This window comes from Typha latifolia, chromosome 10 (assembly GCF_019914945.1).
Source record: "Typha latifolia isolate L0001 chromosome 10, TyphaL0001v2, whole genome shotgun sequence".
NCBI lineage: Eukaryota > Viridiplantae > Streptophyta > Magnoliopsida > Poales > Typhaceae > Typha > Typha latifolia.
In genome coordinates this window covers 4,497,351-4,516,368 of record NC_133095.1, presented here as the reverse complement: position 1 = coordinate 4,516,368, position 19,018 = coordinate 4,497,351, and the positions used below count along the sequence as shown (strand labels likewise).

General features: G+C 44.4%; 3 protein-coding genes and 1 non-coding gene across 4 annotated transcripts; 1 reads left to right on the top strand and 3 right to left on the bottom strand.

Annotated features, from left to right (window-relative positions):
- Window positions 1-3,394: 3,394 nt before the first annotated feature.
- On the bottom strand, window positions 3,395-6,353 carry LOC140797018 (rRNA-processing protein fcf2-like). The gene is made up of 6 exons (XM_073150283.1): window positions 6,080-6,353; window positions 5,483-5,705; window positions 5,350-5,410; window positions 4,404-4,482; window positions 4,173-4,284; window positions 3,395-3,832 (listed from the first exon to the last, which is right to left on the bottom strand). Exons 2-6 carry the CDS (start codon window positions 5,698-5,700, stop codon window positions 3,724-3,726), a joined length of 579 nt encoding a protein of 192 aa, XP_073006384.1. The 5' UTR covers window positions 5,701-5,705; window positions 6,080-6,353; the 3' UTR covers window positions 3,395-3,723.
- A 3,722-nt stretch (window positions 6,354-10,075) lies between these two features.
- On the top strand, window positions 10,076-11,377 carry LOC140796473 (uncharacterized). Its single transcript, XM_073149516.1, has 2 exons — window positions 10,076-10,835; window positions 10,932-11,377. The coding sequence occupies exons 1-2, from the start codon at window positions 10,076-10,078 to the stop codon at window positions 11,375-11,377; spliced, it is 1,206 nt and encodes a 401-aa protein (XP_073005617.1).
- Window positions 11,378-14,269: 2,892 nt separating this feature from the next.
- Window positions 14,270-14,342, bottom strand: TRNAF-GAA (transfer RNA phenylalanine (anticodon GAA)). The gene has a single exon. It is a non-coding gene; the product is annotated as a tRNA-Phe (tRNA).
- Window positions 14,343-16,370: 2,028 nt separating this feature from the next.
- LOC140796470 (vicilin Cor a 11.0101-like) lies at window positions 16,371-18,422 on the bottom strand. The gene is made up of 5 exons (XM_073149514.1): window positions 17,792-18,422; window positions 17,545-17,720; window positions 17,381-17,461; window positions 17,005-17,280; window positions 16,371-16,907 (listed from the first exon to the last, which is right to left on the bottom strand). Exons 1-5 carry the CDS (start codon window positions 18,420-18,422, stop codon window positions 16,371-16,373), a joined length of 1,701 nt encoding a protein of 566 aa, XP_073005615.1.
- Window positions 18,423-19,018: the final 596 nt, after the last annotated feature.

Below are 19,018 nucleotides of genomic sequence, written 5' to 3'. Positions count from 1 at the left end.
CAAGTCAAGCCAAACTCAACTCACTCGAGCTCGGCTCAATAAGGGCTCGATCATTGTATCTTATATATATATATATATATATATATATATATATATATATATATATATATATAATATGAGTTATAAGAACTATTGGATCTTAGATCCAATGATTCTAATAAAAAAACCATAAACCTCACTATGTCAAAACATATCTCATCCAAATGCCAAATTCATCTCATCTTTCTTCTTCCTTGTCGACGTTTGCACAAATCCACCGGCCACTCCTCCACGATGCCCTAGGATTCATGCCAACCTCGCCACCACTATCACCGAAATTTTCACGTCCGCCTTTGAGATCGAAGTCGGTTCTCTTCTCGCATGACATTAACCTACTTAGCCCGTCCTATGTCCATTCTCTTTCTGTTGCTGCTCAACCTCCTTTTATACCCATCTCTTCTGCGTCGTCATCCTCCATCTCAAGATCTACGCCACTAAATTGTGCTCTAGTTCGCACTAGGATTTGATCTTCCCTACTCGAATTCTCCCTTAAATCTTTGTTATAACATTGTTTGGAGTTGGCTATTTAGTTATGTTACAACTATTCGACAATTTGTTTAAATTTATTATTTGGCTCAAAATTCTAATTATCAGTTTGTTGTTGGCTTCCAATTATTTTTGTAGTAAAATTTTGTTGAGAGCATGGTAGAATATTTCATACTCTCTTACCTACTTTAGGTATTCTAAAGTATTTTCTCTTGAGTTTTATATTTCTGGTTCTAAAGATTGATTTTTTTTTGTTGTAATCAAACTAGGTTCTCTTCCTACACCGCACCAACTTGCTTGGCTTCCTCCTATGCCCATTCTCCCTCTAATGTGGCTTTGACCGGCATCTCGCCTCCTCCTAGGGCTTGTGAGAGATGAAAAATTCTTGAGCTATCAAGCTTGAGATGAGCTAAGCCGAGCTAGCTTTATCCAACTTGTCTCAAGCTCGAGCCAAGCCGAGCTAGGCCCAGCTCACTCAAGCTTTGCTCATTTACACTCCTATCTTAAACCCAACAAAAAAGTCTAAATTTATAAGAATTTCATGTGTACATAATCTAATGTGATTCAATACATTATTTACTCTTGTCAAAATGTAGGCTAACTCAAGAGAGTCTGATTCCAAAATAACTCTAGGCAGCCCTTTGTCTTGTGCCATCCTTAGCCCTCTAAGGGCCTCCTTTGCTTTTGTGCCAGTGTCATCCAATTTCACATGGTTCACACCTACAATCAAAAGTTCACCATTAGTGTCCCTAACAATCCATCCAATTCCGCCTTGTTGTGCTAAGGGCCCTTATATGACCCATCCACATTTATCTTAGCCCTACCTAATGGGGAGGGACTCCATTTAGTCAGAAGCACCATTTGGGTGCCCATATTAGAGTGCTCAAACATAATTGTACATAGATCTCAGTATACCATTTGTCTAGGTGAACTCTTTTTACCACCAAAGACCTTAGTGTTTCACCGTTAGGCTGGTAGGCACTTTCCAAAGCAAACTCACCTAGGCCATGAGCTCTTATTAGCACTTCGAAGGAAAGTATCAATGGACTTGGCCTTTGGCAACCTAGCAGCACTTAGCCCCCTATATTTATGACTAGTAAAACTAATTACTGTCATTAATAGAATATTTAAAATTAATGAAATACTTTTATTATTTCTAATAAGCAATGATCTATTTGGGGAGAAGGATTTAGGTTTAGACAATAATACTTGTCTATTTTTCTATTGCACTAGATTAAAAGATAGATCTTTCAACTTATTCTCTAGTTTATATATAAAGGAATATTTTAATCCATAAAAGTAATTAAAAAAAGTGGAAATGAAGATGGTCAACTAATTTTGGAAGTCAAATGAGATGATATGTTAATTTTGATAAAAATTCTAATTGTTTCACTTTACACATAAGTATAATGTATTGAATCATGTATACATAATTTTGAGTTAGTCTACCTTTTGACAAGAGTAAATAATGTATTGAATCACATTAGATTATGCATTATAATTAGAATGAGATACAAGAGGGTAAAGAGGGTTTAACCCCTTTTTTGTATGCATTATAATTCTCTAAATTATAAAAAACTTCTCACCCATTGACGATGTTACCAGAAAATATTAAACGACTATTTTACTTTTAACTTTATTTTCTCTCTTTTCTTTTATAAGGTAAAACTAAAATAGTCCTTTGGATAGTTTAAAATCGATCGTGTGACACTCATATACTATTTTTTAACAAAAAAAACTATAACATATAACTAACATAACGAGACATTTTAGAGGTTTATTTTTATAGTTAAGGAGTCAATATATCATGAAAAATAAATGAGAGCTATATGAAAATGAGCAATAGTTTATGAGATCTAGGTGAAATTATCCCAAATTTTAATCAGAATAGCTTAAAGAGCAATTGCATATTCTCTATCTAGATTCTCTATCGTGTTTAAGAGAATCAACTTTTTATAGTTGTCCCTGTCAAATTCAAAGCATGTCATTGCAACATATATTCTTTTTGAAGGATTTAAATATATTTTACCTCTTATAATTTAGATGAAAACTATTTTATCCCTAAAGTTTTATTTGTGTTACTATGTCTCCTTAAATTTTTAAGTGGAACTAGATCTAAAAATGTCTTTAATCGAAATGTCAATCTATTAAATAAATATGGATAGAAGAAAAAGTTTGAGGTAACTTAGTCATACAAGAAGTTAGAGAGTGATATAGCTTTTGTTCAAACTAAGTAATATTTTTTAGGATAGAAAATCAAAGACAGGTAAATTGAAGCCAAAGATTGCATTCAAACGAAAAGTTGTAGAAGTATAATAATGTATTTGACTCAATATGTGTGATTGCTAAAAAGTAAGAAAATAAAATTCACTTTTAGAGGCTTCTTTATTTTTTATGTTTGATTGCAGAAATAGCTTCATTTTTTCTTTTGAACTTTTTTTTTCTTAAAAGGAGTCACTTTATTAAAGAAAAGTATTTTTCAGAAACCAAAAACACATTTAAGATAGATAGAAAAACTGATATAAAAAGCATAGGGAAATTATTATTATTATTATTATTTTATCCCCATATGGTTAGATCTAAATTTACTTCATCTCTTTTTATAGGTTTAAATAGTTCACCTAATGTGCTGTAATAAATTCCCTGTAAAACTGACAAATTTAGCTAAGGCAGAAGGAAAATTGCTTGATGAATTACATGTTAAATGACACAGGAAACTTTTGCTTAAAATGTTTTCAAGTTCCCAAAGAATGCCTTATGCATTGCATCCTGTGGGAAAAGATGGCTTTGTTACATATGGTACCTTCTTCTTCATGGCTGCTAATCAATGATAATCCCCAACCCCCATAATAGTAAAACCAATTCCTGGTTATAAAAATGTAAAGACTGCCAGTGTAGCACAGCAGTTTGAATTGTTCAAGTTCAGTGGTATTTGATTTGTATCCACTTACATGTCTCTTTTCTGAAGGATGAAAGATACAAGTTTGAAGTTTGAACAGTTTCTCAGCATTTCCATTATCTTTCCTTTCCAAGAACATTTTGGTCTAGTACCAATACAAGTAGATGGAACTCATAAATGGAACATCACAAGGCAAAATGTGGGCCTCTATCACTACCAATGTGCTAGATATGATCCGGATCTAAATCTTTTGAACAACATGTATGATTTTCCGTAGCTTGCACAGATCATCCTTAACATCATTCTCTTCTATGTTTGGCTCGTTTCCATGACTTTTTGCCCTTGATCTTCCACTTGTCGACACCGCCAGGTTGACGAATCTCCTCGATTTCTTGCACCTTACGCTTCCTGCATTACATTGGAAGCATTGATGAAGGGATCCACAAAAAAACAATCAGAAAGACTCAGTTGTATCTTCTAATGAGCAGACTTAGAACACTAAACAAGGATTAAGTTACTTGGTGGAAAGAATATCAGAGCTCCTGCTAACAAGTAGCTGATTTGTATCTACGACAGAACAGGAAGATTTGGTAATGATAAAACATTTCGATTTGCATGTGTCTGGGGGCTTAAACCTTGTGAACCAAAGCTTGCCATCCAATTCCAAGAAAATATTCAGCTCGGAAACCAGATCAAACTTAAAGTTGATGATTGATGCCCAAGAACTCACTCTAATAGACAATCTTACCTATAAGCCTTAAGAGCATGGTCAGATAGCAGTTCATCAGCCAATGTCATCTTCCTCTGTTTCTTGGTCAACCTGCCTGAGAAGAACTCAGTGGCAGGTTCAATAACTGTACCTACCTAAACATATGAGGAGGAAACAAGTCGGTTATTAATACGCACATATATCAGTTAGTAACAAGGAATAAAATGGTGCGGAGTACTAGAGATAACGATTTACTTTGCATAAAGAGACTTGCCTGAAAATACTTGGGTGGGGCTTTGGACTTCTCCCCTTTCTTGAAGTGCCTTTTGGGATCAATTACACTCCTCAACTGCAGCACAGGTAAAATGTGATATCGCAATAAAATCCAGATAAATCATAAATAATACAACCAGCATACGTTTGTCTAAGTTATATCCCAATTAGAAAGAATTTCACTAAGAAGCATTTTCTGAAACTAAATCTAAGCCACATGACAATCTTCCTCTCAAATTAAGTACCAAATATGGACAAATAAGTCAAAAACAAACATATATGAACTTGCTAAAGGTAGTGAAAAAAAAAAGAGATTAGGGATATAAGCAAGGTAAAATGAGTAAAAATGAGTATCAAACACTCAAATAGTACCAAGTTTAGGTTATTTTGATATATCATTCAATATATCAAAATTTTATATTAAAAGAATCACACTCCTCAAATGCTTCTCCAGAATCTAGCACATCCAAAAGATCAAGCTCAACTTTATGGTGAAAATACATAAAAATACAAGCTGAGATGTATAATAAACTGCATTCCTCACTCTGTTCAGATTTGTATGTTACTGTGGTGTGTTAATTCCATGTTTAGATACATCACCTCTCTCACAATCAAACCTATCTCTTTACATATGTATTGGGGTGTGTGTGGATGGGTGGATGTGCAAGTGCATGCACATCTATTCATGTATGCATTCACAGAGAAAATTAGAAATACGCCTACTTATCAATTCTCCTTCCAACACCAACACCACAAGCTCAAGAAACTAATCATCTTTTCTTTCCTCTATAAAGGAAACTTAATAAAAACATAAGAATCCAGAACCTGCGAATTGGATATATTCTCCTTAGTTTCAAAACATTTTTAAGGCATTAAACAAATAGCTGAAAAGAAAATTGAACTTTGCTTTCAGGTACTTCAAATAATGTAGTATGAAACACACCTTGAGAATCTCTAGATCTTTCTTCAACTCAGGGGTGATATTTGGGGCAGGCATGTCAAACCTATGACACTAATAATTATCGAAAACCATGTATAACAAAATAATCAACAGGATTTGTTGTGAATCAACTTACCAACTAGCGCCTGCGGTATCTTTCACATTTTTCCTCAGCAACATATTCAATTTTCTTGGGTCCCTAGGAGGAACAAACAATCCATCCACAAGTTCATTCTCAGGCTTCCAAATAGACTCTTTTATTCGTAACTTTGCCTCATTATTCTTTACTCCGTTAGATAAAGGAGGCATCTTTGGAGCCCATGATAGACCAATTACCGTCTTGTTCTCTGACATTTCAGCTGAAACAAACGTAGAAAGAGATATGAAACAAGAAATAAACAGCAGATGCACTATTCTTTTCCATCTTTCCAAGTTCCAACCTTGCCATAATTCTATAAACTAGCACCCGAATAAAATTTAAACAAATCATAATAGCGAAAGTGTAAGGCTCTTATTCGAATCTAGATTTGCCAATTCTGCAGTCAGTTCTGCAATCCAACAAAATACTCAGCATGCAAAACATGATGAAAAATCTGAACAAAACTGATACAAATCTAAAACAAAACAACAATTCTAATAGTAAGCATGCCCTGAATACTTAAACTATCATATCTCAGAACTTTTCAGCTCAAACAACATCAAACAACCAGAAACAAACAAATCTGATGCAGACCGCGTTTTATAGTCCGGGGACCGACTCCGCCCAAACCCTCTAAACCCTGATCGACGAAGCCGCGTCGGAGTTGGAAGTCCGCCGGCGACGACCTCCTTGACGAGTCCAAGTACCAAGAAACTGCGTGTCTAATCAATGAATCGAGATCTGGATGACGAAGAGAGAGCGGTGAGGAGATCGGCGGCGAAGAGAACGGAGGAGTTCGGGAAGAGATTGGTTTTGATGACCTATTCAGGGTGGCCCAGTTAATGGGCCTTGATGGGCTGAAACTTTTAAACCCAATTAAACTTTGGGCTGGACCTCATAGTATTGCCCTTTTATTTGGGTTTTTTACACAATTGCCACCGAATTTGAAGGAAAATCTCTGGTGGGTTAGGCGTGACGGTAACACGAATTAATTTAAGTGAACACCCCTTCAACTATACCCAATTTTTAAACTCCTAAACGATTTTAAGTTACAATGTCACCCCTAAATATTCTAAAAATTTTAATGTCACCCTTCCGTTAGTGTACCGTCAGCAAAATTGGACGAATCATCTTACGTTACAGTTATATCATACGTAATTAATATTAAATAACCTAAATGTCCTCATAATATTTACGCAAACCATTAATTAGATTAGAATAAAAAAAAATTCTTCTTCCTCCACTCCTCACCGTGTGACCAGTCTATTCTCTCCCTCTCTCTTTCCCTCCCTTCTGCCCCGAACTGTCGCGCCGCATAGGAACGGGAGGCCACGGCGAGTTCACTACTGCGCCACGTGGGAGCGGAGGCCGCGGTGAGCTCCGTTTGTCGAGCCACGTGAGACGCGAGCCCGTAGGAGAGGTAAGAGAATAAGGAGAGAGAAGTGTGAAGTACGCCGGAGAGAGAGTAAGGAGGGAGAAAAAAGAAGAGACTAGGAGAGAGAATTAATTTTTTTTTTAAATTAATAATATTGTGATATATTAATTATAAGTAAATTTTAGGTGACATTGTTATCTCCATAAAAAGTAAGTATAATTCAGGTAGTGTCAACGTAATTAACGCATTATCAATCATAATACCTCCGGGATTCAAATTCTCCACTCATGTTCAAATTCTTATTTGTTAGATAAATTTAACCCGAATAGATTTTTGCATAGGGTAAAAATAGAGTGTAAATTTTAATTTTGATAAAAAGCTAAGTATTATATACAATGTTTTATTTTTTAATAATATAAAATAAATAAATAAAGGAATACTTTTTTTCATATACTCAATAACAATTTTTGTCAAAGAAATTGTAAATATGAGATCTTTCAAATTCTTATAAGAAAGATCTCATATTTACAATTTCTTTGACAAAAATTGTTATTGAGTATATGAAAAAAAGTATTCCTTTATTTATTTATTTTATATTATTAAAAAATAAAACATTGTATATAATACTTAGCTTTTTATCAAAATTAAAATTTACACTCTATTTTTACCCTATGCAAAAATCTATTCGGGTTAAATTTATCTAACACCGTACAAAAAGGTTATTCCTTTTATTGATTTATTTTATATTATATAGTGTCACTTTCATGGGCCTTTTCCTTTTGTATGTTCTTTGGAGAATGATTTCATGAACAGATTGGTGGGTGTGTGTCTTGTTTGTTGTCTTCTCTATTAGGACTTGCTTGTATTGATGGCGACGACGGGGGGAGAGGATGTGCACCAGCGAAGAGCTACATCGTCAAAGGTGTCGGAGCCGGAGGAAACCAAGCAGACAGCAACGGAGGGCGCGAGATCCTGGGCCTCCGTTGCGGCGGGGTGCAGGAAGGCGAAAGCTAAACCGGGATCAATCCGGCGGAGATGCGGCAAAGCCGCGACACCGCCTAGAGGATAGTGTGGTGATAGAACCAGAGGTCTTTGGAGCAATGCCGACAGCGGCGGTGGAAGCTAACCTTATTCGGTAGATTCTGGGCAAGGGAATACCGATGGTGTGGCTGAAAAACCGGCTAGCTAGCCATGCTATGGGAGGGAATAGAAGGTTTCTCGATCTCCGACATGGCCGAGGATACTATGTATTCAGATTTGAAAAGCAGGAGGATCTCGACCACGTCCTGACCAATGGACCATGGACAGTCCAAGGCCAAGTCCTCAACCTTATTCCTTGGCGAAACAACTTCCGGCCGTCCCCGGAGGCCTTCACCTCGGCGCCGGTCTGGATCCAGCTACATAATCTGCCGCAGGAATACTGGGAACTGGAGGCGCTCATCCCGGTGGCAGCCTTCTTTGGCAAACCTCTACGGGTAGACGAAACTACCTTAGATCATTCCAGAAGCAGGTTTGCTCGGGTGTGCATTGAGGTAGACCTCAGCAGACCTCTGAAAACGGCGGTCTGGCTCGGGCTGAAGGACGAACGAGTGGATCAACGAGTGCAGTACGAAAGCATCCCGATCATATGTTTTAAATGTGGAAGAATCGGGCATAAGGAGGAAGAATGTGCGTTCTCAACTAAAGAACGGGAAGTGGAGACGCCGGCGATGAATGCCGGCGAAGGAGGCGGAGTACAGCAAGGCACCAACCCTAACAGGGAGAAGGACGCTACGGAGGAAGACCACATTTATTATGGGCCATGGTGCACCGTGCACAGGAAGTCCAGAAGGCAGGCCAATCAGACAGGAAAGCGACCCAGCTACGCCAACGGCACCACGGAGACGGTCAGGAGAGAGCAGTCCTCCTCGGGTACCAAGGACGGTGAGGGAAACCCTAGAGCAAAGCCACAGTTCTCACAGAGATACATGGCCCAAGGCAAGGAAAGAAACGCGGACAAGCAAGGCACAGAGCACTATCAGGCCAGTACCAGCAGGAAGGCTGAGCAAGGCGGGGGTGCAGAGCAACGGTGCAATCGGCATCAGGATCTGCATGCAGCTGCCGAGTACGTAGAGAAGAAGAAGAAGACGAGGGCGCCTAACAAAGGCGTGGAAAGAGTGCATCAGAACAGGCCGTACGCAACGCCAATCACGTCAGAGGGCATCGCATTAAAAGCTACAGAGGCGGGCCCCGGCCGAAGGAGGCATGTGATTGGTGAGGAACGAATGGAAGAAAAGGAGGCCGAACCGGCAGTTGACACCGAGGGAGATCATTTAATGCCAGAAGTGATGGAAGCGGATGGCAGAGAGGGTAGCCAGTCACATGCTGGAGAAGCGATCGGCAGATCGGCTGTTGTCCAAGGGATAACGGTCCTGCTTGGCTCGGGAGACCGCCGGTCGCAAAGGTCGGGCTATGTCAAAACCTCCAAGAGCACGGGAGGAGTTCGAACGAGCTCCGGTCAATACCCGCCCCAGCTCGTCCAAGATGGCCTGGTATCAGCAGCTTTCAACCCTTCCTCCGGGCAACAATCCAGCCCACCCGGAAAGCACGAGGCCACAGTGGCTAGAGTTAAGCGCTGCCTCCTTCTGGCGGACCGAGGGGGTAAGGAGCTGGAAGGAGATGCGAGGCAATTACGTGGTGGTGCGGCGTCAAACAAGGAAAAAGAAGCCGATGGAGAGATGGACCCGGAGCGCCCCGGCTATCGAGAACCCTAAAGGAGGTGGGGCGGTCTTGCCAACCTCCAAGAGGGGCGGGACGCACCGACGATCGGTGGCAATCCATACTTCAAGGTTTCCCAAATGTTAAAAACCTTAGTGTGGAATTGTAGAGGCGCCGCAAGAAGGAGGCGCTCGACCAGGTGTAGGGTTACGATTAGAGATCATAAACCGGAGACATGCCGGTGTTACTCAAACGCACACCAACCGGCTTTGAAGCGGAGCAAGTGCAAAAAAAAACTAGGGCGAGGATGGCGGTGGTTTGCCGTCCGGCGCAAGGACGATCGGGAGGCATTCGGTCCTCTCGGAACAAAGAGCTAGGGTGGGTAGATGTGGCGGCGGTCTCACGATATGCCGCCCACCTTACTATCACCCTTCCCTCAGACAAACCCGGATATGGACCACCGTCTATGCTAGCACCAACCTTGAAAGAAAGCATGAGCTCGGGAGGAAGCGAAGAACATGGTACCCATCAACGTGCCGTGGGCGATCATGGGAGACTTCAATGCGTTCCTGTCAGTAGAGGAGAAGAGATGCAGTGGAGTCGCTGCTCTCGGGCCTAAAGGGCAGGCATTCGCGCGGTTCGTGGATGAGTCCGGGCTGTGCGACCTAGGCTATGAAGGCATTCCATATACCTGGTGCAACAACCAACAAGGTGCGCGACGAATCCGGATCCGGCTTGACAGGGCTCTAGCCAACACTGCCTGGGTGAGTGAGCATCCGGAGTGCAAAGTCCAGCACTTAGACCGGGGTGCGTCGGATCACGCTCCGCTGCTCCTCACAGTGCCTGCTGGAATGCCGAGAAGCAAGAGACCGTTCCGTTTTGAGCTCCTCTGGATGGAGTATGAGGAATGTCTGAACGTAGTTCAGGAATCCTGGAAGCGGCACGCAAACGGAAACCCCATGCAAGCCTTCACGCACCGCCTGAGTGAGCTGAGAAGGAGCCTGACCAACTGGAACCGCTCGGCGGTGGGGAACGTGGAAAGACGGCTAAGGGACACCAACCAGAAGCTGGCTGACCTAGAGGAGCTTGACGCCAATGGGCTGCTGTCGGAGGGGGGCACGCAGAGCCTGAGAAGCTGCTACAACTACAAGCTCGCCCTCAACAGGCAACTTAACATTAAATGGCTGCAACGATCCCGCCTAAAGTGGACGGAGGAAGGAGATCGCAACACCAAATTCTTCCACCTCTCGGCTACCATGGCGCAGACGCAACTCGATTGTCGGCATCCGGGGTAACGACGGAGAGCTGGTTCCGAGAGCGCGGGAGGCGGTGAGCCGCTGTTTCACCGACTTCTACCATCGGCTCGGGGTGAAGCGGATGAGGTAGACCACGGGAGCCAGTGTGGCCAGCCCTTCCTTCCATCTCGTCGGCGGAAGCGTCACTCCCGCAAAGACCCGGTGACGGAGGAGGAGATCAAGGAAGCGGTGTGGAGCCTACCGAAAGGAAAGGCCCGGGCCGGACGGGATGCGGCGGAAGTCTACACCAAATTCTGGGATACTATGGGTGGTGACCTCTGCAGGGCCGTCGGGCACTTCTTCACCAGCGCCTCGATGCCAAAAGCCTGGGGGGATACCTTCATCACCTTGATCCCAAAGAAGGAGCACCCTGTTAAAGTGGAGGACTATCGGCCGATCGCCCTGTGCAATGTCAGTTACAAGGTAATAGCAAAGATCATGGCTAACAGGCTTAAGGCAGTGCTGGCAAAGCTCATTGGACCGGAGCAGGTGGCTTTTGTGGCTGGTCGGAGCATTGCGAGATAACACTTTGGTCGCCCGGGAGGTGGCGCACTCCATGGCCACCGACAAGAGCAAGAGCGAGAGCCTATCATGATGATCAAAATGGACATGGAAAAGGCGTATGATCGGGTCAGTTGGCCGGCAGTGGTAGAGGCGCTCCGGCGGATGGGTTTTCCTCTTAGGTGGTGCAACCGGGTGTGCTTGTATCGCCTCCCTAGGTTTGCACCGCCGATCAACGGGAGCCCGACCTCCGGATAACGCCTAGGAGTGGTCTACGTCAAGGTGACCCGATATCTCCTACCTCTTCATTATAGTTACGCAAGTGCTATCGGGACTTATCAACGAGAAGGCAGCCCAAGGCCTTCTGCGAGGATTCAGAGTCAGAGAAGTGCAGCTGACTCACCTGCTATACGCGGACGACCCGTCGGCGTCTTTGGAAGCCACGCCTACAAACGCCCACAGCATCCTGGAGAGCCTGAGCCAGTACGAGAGTCTCACTCACCAGCGGGTGAACTCTGACAAGTCGGAGCCGTCAGATCCGCCTAGCGGTGGCCTGGGGCCGAGGCGGGATCAAACCTCGGTGCCCGGCTCGGGGTGAAGGTGGCGGCATGCCTTTCAAATACCTCGGGGTGCTTATCTCGGGGAGGAGGGTGAAGGTGCGGGGAGCGGCGGGAGCTAGTGGAAAGGATCGGCAAGAGACTAGCGGGCGGGAAAGGGACGATCCTCTCCCAGCCGGCAAGCTCACCCGATCAAGGCGGCGCTGCTAGCGATCCCGTCTTACTGGCTAGGTAGCACGTGGGTGCCGAACGGAGTGCTGGAGGAGATAGAGAAAAAAGCCCGTAACTTCCTTTGGAAAAATCCCAGGAAGGCCATGGCCTACACACGATGGGCGGGCGCGGTGACGCTCCCCAAACGGCAGGGAGGTCTTGGGGTCCGTAGGCTGCGGGAGGCCAGAATGGCTCACCTGGGTAAGCTAGTGTTCAAATTCCTAAACAAGGAGCAGGCGCCTTGGATCCATCTCATGCAGGCTAAATACGGGAGTCTTCACCCATGGGAGACTTCGAAGAGCCTGCATCCTTCATGGATGTGGAGGGCGCTAACAAAAACTGCAAACCAGATTAGAATGGGTTGCAGAGTTCTGATAGGAAATGGAGTAGGCACTCGTGCTGCGTTCGACCCGTGGCTGCATGCGACCCCATGGTCCAGACAGCCTCGGATCCTGGCGCCCGGGCTCATGGACGAAACTCTGAGTGTGGCACATCTCACCAGAGACGGTCGATGGACCCCGGAGCAATTGGCTAGGGAGGCAGGATCTGAGCTGGCGTCCGAGATTACCAACTGCACCATGGGAGCCGCCGGCACCGAGGACAGGTGGATCTGGTGGCCGCACCCTCGGGGAACGCCCTCGGTCAAGGCGATATACCAGTCCCTGCTCCCTCAAAATGCTCAGCTCTGGGCAGGGTGGAGTAACCTATGGCGTCTCCAGGTATCGCCAAGGATCAGAGTCTTCTGCTGGAAGCTCCTGTGGGGCAGGCTCCCGACGCGCGCCTACCTCCGCTACCTTCATATCGGCCCAGAGGATCGCTGTGCCATGTGCGGGCTATTCAGTGAGACGAGCGAGCACCTCCTCTTCACGTGTAGATACAGCAGGGAGGTATGGGAGATCCTGGGTACCAGAGAACGGCTGCCGGCGGCGGAGATCGACCTAGACTGGATCACGAAGGAGTGGAGTGTGGGCGCGAGGGAGACGGACGGGCCAAAGGTTTGATAGCATGCACACTATGGTCCCTGTGGAAGAGCAGGAATGGCGTGGTGTTTAGAGAGAAGCGTACGCCGGAGCTGGCCGTGGTCAGGGCTGCGGTTCAAATGGCGGAGGAGTACAGGTGCGTAAGCAAGCGGAAGATCCCGAAGCTTCGCACGACAAGGAAACCCTGGGAGCCGCCGGAGCCGGGATGGATCAAAGCAAACACCGACGGAGCCCTGCGAGTTGGTGCGTACCAAGGCGGAGCAGCGGCCATCTTCCGTACCGCGGAGGGAGAGTTTCTTCAGGCAGGGTGGGAGCCGTGCCCGGGCGCCGCCGCGCTTCAATCCGAACTGGGGCTATCCCGCCGGGCGTTGAGGATGGCGGGGAGGATCCGGACTACGGTAGAGACCGACCGCACCGAGGCCATCGGTTGCGTGCAGAACCCAGAGTGATCCATGGCGCGTCCGAAACCTCGCGAGTGAATGCGCGCGTTTAGCTAGTGAGTGTGGTGAGGTCAGGTTAACCCATGTTGGGAGAGAGGCCAATGCGGTCGCAGACTGGGCAGCAGCGAAGGCCAGTTTGGCCTCGGCGTACTGCCACGTGGAGCGTCTAAATAACGCTCCACCGGAATTATGTAACCTGTTAGCTGTCGACGCGGACACGTGGCGACAGCAAAATAATTGAAGCTGACCTCAGCTCTTTTGCAGTCAAAAAAAAAAAAAATTTATTTTATATTATTAAAAAAAAGAAAATTTTGTATATAATACTCGGGTTTTTTACAAAATTAAAATTTACACCCTATTTTTACCTATAATTTAAAAACATAGGTGCAAAAAAGCTATTGTGGGTTAGATTTAAACTAACACTTAAATAAAAATATTTTATTTGTTAAAACTAAAATATTTTTATTTCTAAAATAAAAAAATGGTTAAATTTAAAATTATTGAATATAACGGGTAATTTTAGTATTTTCAAAAAATTGATGTGACAAATAGAGCCTGGCTCCATTTTCATGGTGGGGCTCCCACTATTTATGGCTCCAAATTTGGAGTCTCATATAGAGCCCGGTTTGAGCTAATTTGGAGATTTGAAGCCCGGTTGGAGATGCTCTTATATATTTAAAGTGCAATTAACCCTAAATAATACTATAAAAAAAGATAAAATAAAACGAATGCGGTGAGCGTGGATCGAACACGCGACCTTCAGATCTTCAGTCTGACGCTCTCCCAACTGAGCTATCCCCGCACGTGAGTAACATGTTTCCATATTTAGATATACTAATATACATTTGCCTTCTCTTACAGTCTCACTTCTCTGATATTAATTTTAACCACACATGTAAATGATTAAACTATGTATATTATCATTTAAATAAATCTAAAATTAAGTGATCTAATTAATTGTCTTAAGTATAATTGTCATATAATTTATTATGTAATTTTCTTTTTTTTTTATAAGAGTCAGAATTAGAAATAAAAAAAAAACTATAACCGTCAAAAAATAATAATGATCTCCACTACTTTTCAGAGAGAATTTCATGATATTAAAAAAAAATAGAGGAAAAAAACAGAAGAGGAAAACCATTACAAGGATAATCTCGCTTTATTTCCTCCATCTAATCTCTTTCTACTCACGGTTTTAACATCATAATTTTAACACGAATATAAAGCATATTGTTTTTTAATCTCTAGGAATTAAACTAGAAATATTAATATCTATGATTATTCTCTAACACACCAGACTCACCGCCCTCTCTCTCCCCTCCTTATACTCCTCCTGCACTCCTGCCTCCGCCGCCGCCCTCGCTCTACGCTTCGGCACTGCTTCTGCTTGCACTGGTGAAGCCTCTCGTCCAACCCCTCACCCCCTTCTCCATCTCCTTCACATCCACCAGCGTCCTCCCTTCGTACTCCTCCTCGCATCGGCGCTCGCACTCTCTTTGCTCGTCCTCGCTCCGCCGGCTCGCCCGGCACTCGTGCTTGCAGTGCTCGCGCTTGCGCTCCGGCTCCTCCTGGGTGCCGGCGCCCCCGGGTTTTGTTCTCCTCTCGATCTCCTTCTTTAGTCTGCCGTACTCCTCGCAGCCTTGGATGCATTGCTTTTTCTGGGTTTGGTCGAATTGTTGTTGGAGCTGGCATTGCTTCTTGCAGAGCTGGACCTCGGGGTCTTCTGACGATGATGGTGATGAGTTGGAGTGGATTGATGAAAGGTCGGAGAAGAGGAAGAGAGTGAGGAAGAGGAGGCGTTGGGTTTTGCTGTTCATCATGGCTCCATAGAGAGAGTAGTAGTTGTTGCTATATATATATATATAAAAAGAGAGAGTGAAGATGATTAATATAATAATATACGTTGGGGTTGGGTAGCCATGCAACTGTCCACGTGTTTTATTATGAGGTGTAGACGTGGCAACTTACGCTGATGCTTGTGTTAGTAATATTCAAAGCAAGCCAACTTACGTGCCCATCATTGGTGCATGAAAAATTCGCCAGGCTGTGCAATATATCATGCCTCGGAAATCGCGAGTAAGAGAAAAACATTAAATGACTACGAATTAAGCTTCAGGATGGAGATTGGCAGAAAATTATGCATGTAGACGAAAGTAAAATATTTAATCAGAGCTGAAGAAGATAATGAGTACTCTTCACGTTTGGCCTTCAAAGAAACAACTAACAAGCCAAATAATGAGCTAAAGTGACTCTTATTTGACATTGATTATAAGAGAGAGAGTAACAAGTTAATTAAAGTGGATCTCGTATTACGAATTACCTGAGTACGAACACAGAATATCAAAAGGAAAAATTATCCACATAACTTCTTATTATTATTATTATTATTATTATTATTTGAGAAATTACACTGGTGATATTACCGGTGGAGGAAACGAAGTACTCCTCGAACTCCTAGCTAATTAAAATCCATCTTTTACAATCCATCTTTTACAATGAGCCTTGGCAGTGCAGTATGTATACGTAATCTAACATCAATGTACGTAAATCCACGTACGAATGCATGCATATACATTGTCTATCTAGTGTACGTAACAATATTGACGAACTATAACACAAGAAAACTTAAACAAAGAACATATATAAAGAGAATTATAACCAGGAAACTTAGGTACATATTATAGAAAAGCTTTGAGCATTGCAGCAGTGCACTCCGAAGTGCTTATTATTCCTTGTTACTCCATTACATTACACTCAGCCCCTCCCCCACTCTGGTACTTACAAAACTAGCCTCTTACACTCTCTCTCTTTCTCTCTCTGTCGTACACTCTCAGAACCCAGCTGCTACCTCCAAGATATTATACCCCTCGACTCCCCTCCCACGCCTCTGCCACTCCTCCGGCCCGGCGACGAAACCCTCCTCTTCCTGCGCATCAAACACCTCCTCCACCTCCCTCGCCGAGCTATCGAAGGATAGCTCCTTCGCCTCCCTGGGGAGATTCTTCAGCACGTTGTTCTTCCCGGCCACGAATATCCTCTCGTTGTTCTCCGCACGGATCTCAAAGCAGATGACCTGGAGGTTCTGGCTCCTGCCGCCAGAAGATGACGCGATCTCGACCGTCGGATGACCCGCCGGGACGACGAACGCCACGCCGGGGGACACCTGGGCCCGGACGTTTTGGTATTGTTGACCGGTTTGGCCCTCCCCCTGCTCCTCCTCCTGCTCCTCTTCTCGGCGATGACCATGGCCCTTGTGTCGACTCTGTCTTGTTATGTGGGGGCAGATGATCTCGATCTCGCCGTTGCCTTCAACGACCAGGGCTATCTTGGTCGACCGGGAGTTATAGAAGGGCGCCGTCATGGATCCCTATATGCATGCCACCAAAAGGGACGTTAATCACAAAACTTCCAAAATATGGGGTGTGATTTGAAAACTTTTAAAAGAGACTAGTATTAGTACTTACACTGCTGATATTTGCAAAAGTAACCTTGACGTCGAGCTGACGGAGCCATTGGTAGTCGTTGGCGTCGGCCTCGTGGAGGTTCCCGTGTCGGTTTGCAAAGGTCGGACGCTTCCTCAGAAGGTTGAAAGTGCCTCGAGATTCGCTACCGCGGCCGCCGAAAGGCCAACGTCCGCCGCCTTCCTGTCGGCTCAATGCTCGGATTTGTTCCTCCGATGCTCGGATTATGGCTCCTTTGCTCTGCTTACCAAAGATCCTCTCCAGCCTCTCACTTGGAGTCTAAATAAATCACAACCATCAAATATACTTCAACTCTCTCAATATAAGAAATATTATACTAGTAATTAGCTAGTAGTTGTTTAAAAACAAGAAGCCTTACATTAAAGGCAGCTTGTAGGACTTGGTCGCTAAATGCTCGATAAAATGACTGTGGGTTTTGTCCTCCAGCTCCAAAAAAGTTCTACATAGATCTCAGTATAAGTATACACATATAAACACACGTACACTTAGAAGTTGTAATAGATTATGCTCGATTAATATTACCTCAAAGCGTCCTGGAATATTCACAGGCTGGAGAAGCTTAACTATGACTAGCCTCTCACTGTTGTCACTATTAATCAAGTAGATGACTGCACCTGCAGGCGTTGCAAAGATGTCCCCTTGGTTGATCTCGAACGACTGCTTCTGCTCCCCCCAAAGAACACTTAGTGTACCTCTCCCTGCATATATACAAGAACAAAGTTGAGACTTTTCTACTAACAAGCTATAACTATAACTATAATGTGTTTACCTTTCACTACGTAACAAACGCAGTCGGCATCCCCGTGATTAGGCAGCACAAAAGCATGAGGGTCGGCCTCGAAGATAGCCAATCGATAATTCGCAATACCAGACAAAAGATTAGACTTCTCATCGAACCTCTTTAGCACCCTAATATGCCCATGCTCGGTTCTAACTCGATGCCTAAAGCTCTGGCGATCGAAAACGTAAGGGTTCTCCTGCGTCCACTCCTCTTCCTCCTCTCCTTGGTACGGATTCGATCCAGTACCCCTCTCTCTCTCCCCACTATACCTCTCCTCGCACCTTCGAGTGCATTGCTGCTGCTTCTGCGACCCTTGGTGTTGCTGGTAGCATCTCTGCTTGCATTCTTGGAGCCTCTCTTGTGGGTCTTCTCGATCTTCCGTCCCTCTCTCTCTCTCCTGTCGCTGTTGCTTCTCTTGTTGGTATCTTTTCTCGCACTGAAGCTTGCACTGTTGGCGCTGCTCGCCGCGCTGCCCGCTCTCTTCGCATCGTTGGCGGCATTGCTGGAAGCGCTGCTCCGGGCCTTCTCTCTGGTAAGCTATGGCAAACGTCGTGGCGAGGAAGAAGAAGAGGGCGAAGAATAGAAGGAAAGGGAGAAGTGATTTGGGTTTGATAGCCATGGCGCTCAGCTTAGTGGAGTGATGTGAGAAACAAGAGGAGGCGGAGGAGCATTTATAGCGGCGGAAAATGGAGAAGATGATAAGGTCTAACGCACTACGTACGTGGCGACGGGTTCCTGCGTGCATGGCTACGCGCATGCGGCTCGCCACGTCCGCACGTGAGCTCGGTGCTATCACCCCATACTACACGTGGATGTGACGTTGCCGCCACGTCGCGGGGGTGAGCATGGCACGAGATTTAAAGGGCTCTTGCTTGGAATCTCACCGCACTGAGAGTTGGAGATTTGTGCGAATGTGATTAATATTTCTTTGTAATGCATAAGAAAAGAATGGTATTCATATTAATAAGGATATATAACTTCTTTTTTTCCTATTTATCTTGTAGTATAAATCCAAGAGATGTTCGAAACTTCGAATACGACGTGAAAACCTATATATCCTTATCTCTACGTATCCACACGGCAGCATGCATGACCTCCAGTGTCACAGAAGCATCTCCTAATGATCAATTAATACACTACCAGCTAATTAGCCAACTATTTCTCGTCAGGTAGTCAATTGTTTATTTATTGGCTATTGTTGTTATCCTAATGTTG

Bases quoted from the DNA above. Each gene is read 5' to 3' on its own strand.
- LOC140797018 (XM_073150283.1), bottom strand. From the start codon at position 5,700: ATGTCAGAGAACAAGACGGTAATTGGTCTATCATGGGCTCCAAAGATG. The intron at 4,483-5,349 runs GTGTGTTTCATA...CCTGTGCTGCAG, and splicing joins AAGATCTAGAGATTCTCAAG to TTGAGGAGTGTAATTGATCC. The intron at 3,833-4,172 runs GTAAGATTGTCT...AATGTAATGCAG, and splicing joins CATGCTCTTAAGGCTTATAG to GAAGCGTAAGGTGCAAGAAA.
- LOC140796473 (XM_073149516.1), top strand. From the start codon at position 10,076: ATGGTACCCATCAACGTGCCGTGGGCGATCATGGGAGACTTCAATGCG. The intron at 10,836-10,931 runs GTCGGCATCCGG...CTCGGGGTGAAG, and splicing joins GGCGCAGACGCAACTCGATT to CGGATGAGGTAGACCACGGG.
- LOC140796470 (XM_073149514.1), bottom strand. From the start codon at position 18,422: ATGGCTATCAAACCCAAATCACTTCTCCCTTTCCTTCTATTCTTCGCC. The intron at 17,721-17,791 runs GTAAACACATTA...GTATATATGCAG, and splicing joins CGTTTGTTACGTAGTGAAAG to GGAGAGGTACACTAAGTGTT. The intron at 16,908-17,004 runs GTAAGTACTAAT...GCATGCATATAG, and splicing joins CTTTTGCAAATATCAGCAGT to GGATCCATGACGGCGCCCTT.